The sequence below is a fragment of the Cydia strobilella genome, chromosome 14 (genome assembly GCF_947568885.1).
Source record: "Cydia strobilella chromosome 14, ilCydStro3.1, whole genome shotgun sequence".
NCBI lineage: Eukaryota > Metazoa > Arthropoda > Insecta > Lepidoptera > Tortricidae > Cydia > Cydia strobilella.
In genome coordinates, this window is record NC_086054.1 from 15,450,214 (window position 1) to 15,460,397 (window position 10,184).

A 10,184-nucleotide genomic window follows, 5' to 3' on the forward strand; every position below is an offset into this window, starting at 1 on the left:
ACCAAGACCTCATCCATAGTCAGCAAATCTTCCCACTATATGGGTCTAAGGGACCCTAGCGACATCTACCGTAAGAGCTAAGGGACTGCGTAATCCAGAGGCCGTGAGTTCAAGTCTCACCCAACCAAGGCAGTAATTTTTCCACTTCTAAATTGATTACTATGTTACTTAAGAAGAACTATTATTTTTTCTCCATTCTTTCGATTGGCATTATAAAAATACGGGTGTTTTTTTTTACATTTAAGTCGGTTCGATTCCCAGACGAAGCAAATCATATTTTAGAAAATCTTTGAATGTAGTATTACTAACTTTTAAAAATAACATAAAGTCTTCTTTCAGCAAAATATCCTACCTACGATATTTAAGGTACTTTCCCTTCATGTCCCATAGTCTTGGGACGCCCTGTAAGTATAATAAATAAAATACCTAATAAATTACGTCCACCCGGCACGCGGCATCATTAGTTTCAGTGCCTCAGTGTCCGACATACACGCGCGGCGTCATGAGGCTCCCGGTTTTATTTTTGTTTACAATCGTTCTCATACAATACGGTGATTGCCAGAGCACGTGGTACTCAGACTTAGTCAGTATATTTAGCGAAAAAACTACACAGCTGAAGAATTATGTGCAGGACAAAGGACGCAGTTTCAAAAATTACGTTGGTAGTGTGCAAAATAAAGTGACTTCTTATTTTAAACCTTCGGCTCACGGAAGAAGTTTGGACGTGACAACAGAAGATCAGATTAAGGACAGGTTTGAAGTTTACTTAAATGAAGCTGAAATGTATGACTCTGAGTTGTTTGAAGTCATTGCTCCAGCTGATATGAAATATAAATGCACGACCGATGATCCAGCGATTCATATGACGACGCCCCAATTAATAGCCCTTCATGGATACCCCGCCGAGTCCCATGTGGTCATTACTGACGACGGATACATCCTCACGCTGCACAGAATTCCTTATGCCAAAGTGGGTAATGGGAGCAAAGGTATTGAAAGTCCTCGAAAGGCTGTTCTTTTGCATCACGGTTTACTCGGCAGCTCTGCAGACTGGGTAATGGCGGGCCCAGAAAAAGGTCTGGCATATGTTTTGTCTAACGCCGGATATGATGTTTGGCTGGCGAATGTCAGAGGGAACACTTATTCGAGATCTCATATATCTTTAAATTCTGACTGCCGGGCTTTTTGGAACTTCACATTCCACGAGATCAGTCAGCACGACTTGCCAGCTATGATCGATTACATAATGGTGACCAAAGGATGGGACGCCAAGCTCAATTATATTGGACATTCAATGGGCACGTCAGTGCTATTCGCTTTGCTGTCAACTAAAACCCATTACAATAAAGTTTTAAGAGCAGGCTATGCACTCGCGCCTGTGGCTTACATGACGGAGATTAAAAGTCCGATAAGACTGCTGGCCAGATTCGCCGATGACATTGAATATTTGCTAAATCTTCTTGGCCAGAATGAGTTTCTGCCGCAGAACGCTGTCTTGCGATGGCTGTCGAAGCACGCTTGCGAAATAAATCATATCGAAGAAGCTTTTTGTGAAAATTCCTTGTTTATGCTTTGCGGGTTCGATGAGAAGCAATTCAACAGGACACTATTACCCCTCATTTTGAGCCACGTCCCAGCTGGCGCTTCAACGAAAACTCTTGTTCACTACGCCCAAGAGATTCACAATAAAGGCCAATTCCAAATGTTTGACTATGGCAAGGAAGGAAATAAGAGACAGTACGGGACACCAACGCCTCCTCAGTATCCTCTTGAGAAGATCACCCTGCCAATCGCCCTGTTAGGTGCGCAGAACGATTGGCTAGCCAGCACCGCTGATGTCGCAAAACTATATCAGCAACTACCTAACCCCATTGAGAACTATGTAGTACCTTTGGAAGAGTTTAATCATATCGATTTTTTGTGGGCAATTGATGCGCCGAAGCTAGTGTACAACAAGTTAATAGACCTCTTAGAAAAAGGAGGTAGTAAATATGCAGAAGTAGACGTAGAAATCATAACTAATGAAATTAATGAACTTGATTAGTTTATTATTTAGGTCAGCGCATTTGTAGATGTATTTTAAATAAGAGTAGATAAAACTTGCGTTAGTGAAGGGAAGTGAGATAACTTCGTATTTTTAAGACGAATTTGAGATTAGCTGTAATATTATGTTTAATAATAAAGTACATACTATCTTTCTACAAGTATTTTGTTTGAATTATATTTACTACATGGTGTTATTTCAACCCTTCGCTAAATTTTACGAGGATTTCGGAGTTGGTCACATAGTAAGTTGCTCTGTATCACCTATATTCACCACATATAATATGGCTAAGGGTTGATAAACATCCTGTATAAAAACAGTAGGTACTTACCTACCTACTGTTTTTATAGGCATACAAAAATAATAGGTAGGTATACCTTTGATTTTTTAGCTGGACCCTGGATGCTATAATCAATCTACCATTGAGGACCAAAGTACTCAAGACAAATTAAAGGAGCCCAAACTCAAGGGGTTTGCGTCATTTTATTTTTATGGCCATCTTCCAGATCCATCATCAGGTCAGCTCCTTGTCATAATAATTGCATTGTCATTCAATTTACATTTTTTTATTTTATTTATTTATTCACTTTAAATATTCATACAACTTTTGCCAGCATGCCACTATTGTAAAGGGGCCCACTGACTATCAGTCCGCCGGACGATTTCGGCCTGTCAGTTAGAACAAAAATTTGACAGTTCCGAACAACTGACAGGCCGATATCGTTCGGGGGACTGATAGTCAGTGGGCCCCTTAAACCTGTATGGTTTATGTAATAGTTGGCGAGATCGCGCGGTCCGATCCGCGTTAGCTTAATACTATTAGGTATATAATTATTATATTAAATTAATCTATACACATCAAATCTCTGCATGTGTTTTAAACATTTAGAACCTAGGGCCGGTAATGTTGATATGTATTGGTACATATATTATATATAGGTATATGGTTCGAATCCGCGTAAGGGCATTTTTTTCTGTATTTATCACTAGTATGTATTCCTGAGTTACGGATTATATAATTATTAAAGTACCAAAAGCAACACAAGCCTTAAAGGGGCCCACTGACTACCAGTCCGCCGGACGATATCGGCCTGTCAGTTAGAACAAAAATTTTACAGTTCCGAACAAGTGACATACCGATATTGCCCGGCGGACTGATAGTCAGTGGGCCCCTTAATGAGCTTACTGTAGGACTAGGTTGGGTTGTTTGAGATTGTCCTATACCATAAAAAGGTGTATTCCCATTTTTCCCCGCCGGATGCAGATGGGAATAGGTGAAGTAATATAAATCCCAATTGTCCCTGCCTCCTGTATGGCGGGGGTCACGTGAGGCGATGACAAATGTGAATACGCGCACAAAATTGACTTGAACCCGTTTTCAGATATTGAGATGGACAAGGGGGGGGCCCCAAATTCTAAGTGCTATACCGAGTGCCTATTAAAGGGTCCCTAGGTTCTAAATCCGTTCCTGTGCCTCGCACAGCTAAACTGAACTGTCGCCTGCGGTATTTCCGGACCGATAAGATCTTCAAACCTTCAAGAAAAGGGCAGGAGTACGCTTAAAGGCCGGCAACGCGCTAACAACCCCTCTGGTGTTGCAGGTGTCTATGGGCGGCGGTAATCGCATACCATCAGGGGATTCGTCTGCTCGTTTGCCTCCTATATCATAAAAAACTGGCCAAGTGCGAGTCGGACTTGCGTACGAAGGGTTCCGTACCATTACGCAAGAAACAGCAATGTGTGTGTTGAATAGGAGCCCCACATAAATATTTATTGTATTCTGTTTTTAGTATTTGTGTTATAGCGGCAACAAAAATACATCATCTGTGAAAATTTCAACTGTCTAGCTATCACGGTTCATGAGATACAGCCTGGTGACAGACGGATCGACAGTGGAGTCTTAGTAATAGGTACCCGTTTTTACCCTTTAGGTACGGAGCCCTAATTAAGGTGAATATATAGGTCATATATATATACCAAGTCATACTGAGCCACTTTTGCTATGGAATCAACCCCGGTAATGTTTGTAAATTATAAATTATAGTTCTGTCATCCTATTATGTCATTCCTGGTGCAAAGTTTATCTATTGCGGTTCAACGCGGAAACGCAGCGAGCGTGTTGGGAACTTTCGCGCCTGGAATGACCCGGGGTGGGTTATTTGATTAGTTGTTATTGTGCTTTTATGTTGACTGTTTTTTTTTGTAATTTAATAATTGACATTGTAATTGTATTTAGAGTTATGAATTTTATTATTTATGTTTTTATTACTGAGATGATCTTAGTTACATATTTTAAATTTCAATGATTTGGAAATAGACTAGAATTAGACCGATAAGATGAGCTGTTGTTTATCTATCGCCTCTAGTTTTAGTATTTGTTTACACAGTTTTGTTTTGTTTATCGCTGTGTGCAACAAAGAGTATTTGATTTGATTGTTTATTGCAATTTATGCGCCAACTCTGCTGATGCATTACGCAATATTTCAGCTGTTCAGCATGTTATTTAAACTTCATAATTTCATAGAAGTTACACATTTAAAATATATTTGTACAGTTTGGGCTATCAAAATCGCTTCCAACTAAATAGCTTGGTCTAATACTACACTACCGCTCATAACTAATGTGGTGGAAATCACTCACAAATATATAAAAAAGTTATACCTGTTCAGGCATGAATACTATATACACTACCGCATTTGGTAAATAGGCAATGTACACGAATATTTAATTCTGCACATCATTTTGAAGCTCGATATGTTTGTTAAATTAAAAAAGTAAATTGCACAAAAAACTGTTACCCGACTGCGACTTAGCTGTATAATTCTGAGAGACGATTTTGTATACAATTGTATGGAAAAAATGACGAGTGCCTAAATATGTAGTTATTAGCGGTAGTGTAGAATTAGACCAAGCTATTTGGAAGCGATTTTGATAGCCCAAACTGTACAAATCTATTTTAAATGTGTAACTTCTATGAAATTATGAAGTTTAAATAACACTTACACAGTCTAAGGCTATCAAAATCGCTGCCAAGTCTAGCCATAAATTCTGTAACAAAGTTAATTGTCTCTATAGAGACTATAATTTAAAAGTTATTTAATAAAGTTTTAAATACCTAATAAAGGGACGAATTAAAAATGACTAATAATTATTCCATGCTGCCAGTCCTCGCCTTTATAGATGCCTTTTAAGCAAAGATAGATATTGCTTTTAAGGAACAAGCGAAGAGGGCCTAATTTACGCACAATTTTTTGCGCAAATATGACATTTTTGGTCTGAAAAAAAATATTCAGGTAACCAAATTTTTACTTTTATTCAAACTATTATTTTTTTGTCCGAAGAATACAGATCTAAGGAAGCGGCAGATGTAGTTAACATATTGCTGCGAGACTATCATCTCGTGTATTTTATGGTTTGTTGAGCAGGCCCAGATAAAAGGGTCACCATTAAGCCCAATTTTTGCGCTTAATGGCAGTTAATACACTTAATACACGTGCATGAGTGTTACAAAATACCGTAATAGACGCTTAAGTCCAAGAGGATATAATAAGATAGAGTGGTACTGTCTTGTAAATTTTGTAACCACTGTAAATTCACTGCCATCTATCGACATACTTTAAAACTAAAAATGAAGATTTATAAAAATACGTTAAAATGTATTTAATATGGATAAATGTTTTTTTTATTTGCATTAATTATTTTTATATAATTTAGACTCATGTTCTTTAACCCTTAAATGCATAATGATGTATATATGCATCGTATATTTGATGGTCCGTGGCTCAATATGCAGCTATCCAAAATATTATTCCCTCAATCTATACAACATGACACATCTATTTCAATTTATTAAAAAGTTATACAAAAAATCATGCATTTAAGGGTTAACTGATATGCGTTAAAATTATAAATAACAAATCAAACCATCAACGCCCTCTATACGAGAGTAGGATAAAACTAGTGGCGCCATCTGATCGAGAATCAAATTTTCGTGATTTTCGAGGCACGTTTTTTCCTTAGACTGTATCCATCTATTACGGAGTTATATCTATCTTTGCTTGAGTTTAACCTATTTGCAACACCGTATTTCATGATAAAAGATTGACATTTTGTTAAAGCTCATACCTGAAAAACGTAACTCCTACTTCCCAAACCTCTGAATATGGATTAATTTACCAAGGTTGTTGAGGCAACTTACTTGACTTGGCACTGTGGCATACTTACTTCCGTGACAATCAGACATACTATCTCCGGCTAAAATTTTTATGTTTATATACAGAATTAACGTTTCTAATTCCTACATATTTATCTTAAAAATAATAAATCAGTAGGTATAGGTACAAAAACTTGTCAAGTGACAACCCCGTGCCGACACGCAGCTCGGTCATAAAACTGCGGCGCGCAAAGAAGATTCACGGTTCGTGCGCGGTTATAAGTTTAAATTTTGCTTGCAGGCGGCGAGTGTAGGTATAATTTTATACCTAAATCTGGCTTTTGTGAAGGAGTGAATTTTCTGTACGGTAGTACTATTAGTTATTCTATGCTCTTGGTAAGTAAGTCAATGTTTGATCCATTGGATAAAAAGTCATGTGTCTTAGAGAACAAGGCCTGCTCTACGCGATACATAAAAAATAGTTTGTTAAGTACAGAAATGTTTTAAAGCTATGGGGTCGAAATTCCCGACGGAGGTGGTGAAGGTGAATAAGACGTTGTATTTTTGAGGCAATTCGCTGCTTCGTCAAAGCACGTAGGTACATAAATAAGCAAGAAATGATAAAATCATTATGTTTTTTAAATTCGTCACTAGTTTGTCTATTTGATAATATTGATTTTGTTTCAATAACTTTTAATTTATAGTCGTTATGTGTAACTTACGTTATAACGGAATTTATGGCTATATATTTTTGGCCTCTTTGGCCGTCACTATCTATTTATCAGTCCGCCACGATCAGCCTGTCAGTTAGAACAAAAAGTTGACAGTTCCGAACAACTGACAGGCTGATATCGTCCGGCGGGCTGGTAATCAGTTGGCCCCTTTATTAACTGTGGCTTTCTGACCTCAAAAAATTTAAACATTTGCCTATTCTTTCTTTAAAATTTCCAGCTTGCTTTTTTATTGACCGTTAAACAGCCTGAGAAGAAAGGATAATATATATGTCTTTCCCAAATCTCCTACAAAATATGTATGCCTATCAATCCCTTAAAATATGATTCTATGATCTTTATTCACAATCACATCATTTGTGAGTCATTCCATCTTACAAACTTTAGTATTATAATTATGTCAAAACAAAACATATGATTCACAATGATATATTGACCTTAATTATGCTTATGATGAGTATCGATATTAAACCATAATTAGTTCAATTATAATAAGCATACATTCATACCTACTCGTCATGTCCACAGAGTGAGTCATAACGGATACTCCTTATCAATAGATACCAGTGCAACATGAAATAGTAGAAATTGTGACAGTTTCGTAGGAATTATTAATTCATTTTCTAATAATTTTCTACAATTTCTTGTCGGACTATACGTCATAGCTGCTGAGTACGCACCTACTTATCTCCACATTAACTTCGATTTAAAAATTCAAAACATAGTTCTATTTACAAACAAAACTATACTATTTTAACTCTAGGGTTCAGTCCTGTTTTTCAAAAGCTGAATTTCTATTTAATAACCCGTTGTATGAAGCCTACTAACGACAACGCTTTTGAAAGAATCAAAACACATATTGCTCATCATGTATTTCTCGTTTTTAGACCAAGCACAAATGCTATTATGGCATATGGCTTTGACTTGCTAACAACTTATTGAAGGCATTGGAGCCCATATTTCCAATTTGTCATATGATTGGTCGAGTAGATTTGTAGCCCACCATAAACCATACTAAATTTACGGTGGGGAATAAAAAAATGTGAGACTGACAAGGACAAACAATAACAGCGCTTTCTCTGCTACACCTACTGAATGATACATAAGACTTTCCCGTTCGGTCATTTCCCCCCACCCCTCATGACCGATCCAGTGACTAGATTCATGATTAAGCCAGAAATTAATTGCAGCAGTTACTATATTTGTAAGTATTCGTTTGTCAAAGGACTGTCTCATTTCAAATGCACTTCAAACATAGACAGAGAGAATCATGTTTTCTTTGTCTTACACTAGTACCAGCACCCAAAAGAAAAGGATGAGTATCGTTTTTTTTGTTCTTATTTACTGACAATTTGGTTTGACCAACTATATATTCTTCACGCTAATTGAAAATATATTAGTTGGTCAAGCAAATCTTGTCAGTAGGAAAAGGCGCGAAATTCAAATTTTCTATGGGACGACAACCCTTCGCGCCTAGAAAAAGGCAGCAAATTTAAAAAATATAGGCGCGATGGGTTGATATCCCATAGAAAATTTGTATTTCGCGCCATTTTCTACTGACAAGTTGGGTGTGTTTCAGTATCGCTTCAGCCGACAACTCTACAAAAAATTGCCCGACAAACGTTTTAATTTTTACTCTGTGACTCGAACCGTTTTTAGTACCTTACATTGGCGTTTCAATGACAGTGACATAACAAGTAAAACAATCATTTGGTCGCATATTATTTTTGTGAATTCCAATTCCATTGCTGTTTTAGTAAAACGTATGAAATAAATTAGTAAGAATAGAGATCACTAAACAATATGGCTTCATTCAAAGGTTGGCGGTACGCTGCCTTCCTTGGAGGTTTTGTGGGAATGATCGGACTGACTTTGTACCCAATTGCAATTAGTCCTATGATGGATTCTAGCGAATATAGTAAGTTTATCAACACAATGTTTATTTTATAAGTTTTGCTCACTTAGAATCGAATGTCCTGTTAAAAAGAAATGAAGTTCTCACGACACAGGCATAACCTAACTTTGTAGTCTGGCAAAAGTTTAGTACAGCCGTCCACCAGATTTTTCGCAAATATTTAGGTTTCTCGCAGCCTACTCAATAAATATATTAGTGAAGATAATAATGTTTGTACAGCTGTTAGTTCATTTATTAAATGAAGATGGAAATTTAAATATGAAATATAACTATTGTTTTAGAAAGCATTCAAAAGGAAACTAGAAAGAATATCAAAATTGAAGACATTCAACCTGGTAGTAAGTATAATTCATAATATAAATATTTATTCTCAGATTGTGTTGGCATATCCTATCAGAAATGATACTTTTAACGCTCAATCTTAGTCTAATTGTATGGTCAGGTTGGGTAAGAGAAACAGTATGAGAATTCTCTACAAGCGTTTCTCTTGCCCCATAGTTTATTATATTTATAATCCTTGAGTGAGTGATAGAAACCAATGGATTTAATCAAAGTATTCTATTATCCCTTTCTCCATAAACTTTTAAATTATTGTACCTACTGTACCTCCATTTCTGTCACTAGAATATTGCAAATCTATATTTATGGTAACAAATTTACAGGATACAGTTGCCATAAATATAGATTTTCTTAAGAACAGCCTGTGGTACATATTGTGCAATAATTGATATAATATACGTGGAAAATTATAGGATGTTTATTTAGTCTCCTGCAGTAATTTACGGGTTAAATTTGTAGGTCATACTGAGCAACTTTTCTTTAGGACCAACCACCACATTGCGAAAAAAAAATTGGCTATTTCATACATTTTGACTATCTGACCTTGACATTTTCTATGGGAGAGTAAATTTTTTTTTCGGGATTTCATGGTTGGTCCCATAGTAAAAGTTGCTCAGTATGGCCTATAAATTCACCCTGTAAATTATTGCAGGTGACTAAATTTAATGAACATTTAATTAGTATTAATTAGTATTTTTTGTTTTTAGATATGAAAGTGTGGAGCGATCCCTTTGACCGTAAGAAACCCCAGAGCGAGTGAATATTGTATTATGTAAATAGTGTAATTATACTTATTATGTTAATGTTGTTGTATTAAAGTTTAGTTAATCATTAGAATGGTATTTATTTATGGTCGGTTGAATTATATATGTCCACTAAATTTAGAAGGAAGGTTCTCATCCTGGTCATAAATACTAGTGGCTCTGTGAGCTGCAGACCAATAATAAAAATAATAAAAGTACTAGGTACAGAAGGATCACTCTTTAACAAAACATGTCTATT

At 36.3% G+C, this 10,184-nt stretch overlaps 2 protein-coding genes across 2 annotated transcripts; both read left to right on the forward strand.

The window, feature by feature from the left end:
* Positions 1 to 463: 463 nt before the first annotated feature.
* LOC134747239 (lipase 3-like) lies at positions 464 to 2,127 on the forward strand. The gene has a single exon (XM_063681844.1). The coding sequence runs from the start codon at positions 503 to 505 to the stop codon at positions 2,042 to 2,044; it is 1,542 nt and encodes a 513-aa protein (XP_063537914.1). The 5' UTR covers positions 464 to 502; the 3' UTR covers positions 2,045 to 2,127.
* Positions 2,128 to 8,632: 6,505 nt separating this feature from the next.
* On the forward strand, positions 8,633 to 10,011 carry LOC134747487 (small integral membrane protein 20). Its single transcript, XM_063682107.1, has 3 exons — positions 8,633 to 8,846; positions 9,125 to 9,181; positions 9,890 to 10,011. The coding sequence occupies exons 1-3, from the start codon at positions 8,732 to 8,734 to the stop codon at positions 9,940 to 9,942; spliced, it is 225 nt and encodes a 74-aa protein (XP_063538177.1). The 5' UTR covers positions 8,633 to 8,731; the 3' UTR covers positions 9,943 to 10,011.
* The last annotated feature ends 173 nt before the right edge of the window (positions 10,012 to 10,184 follow it).

Bases quoted from the DNA above. Each gene is read 5' to 3' on its own strand.
- LOC134747239 (XM_063681844.1), top strand. From the start codon at position 503: ATGAGGCTCCCGGTTTTATTTTTGTTTACAATCGTTCTCATACAATAC.
- LOC134747487 (XM_063682107.1), top strand. From the start codon at position 8,732: ATGGCTTCATTCAAAGGTTGGCGGTACGCTGCCTTCCTTGGAGGTTTT. The intron at 8,847-9,124 runs GTAAGTTTATCA...CTATTGTTTTAG, and splicing joins GATGGATTCTAGCGAATATA to AAAGCATTCAAAAGGAAACT. The intron at 9,182-9,889 runs GTAAGTATAATT...TTTTGTTTTTAG, and splicing joins TGAAGACATTCAACCTGGTA to ATATGAAAGTGTGGAGCGAT.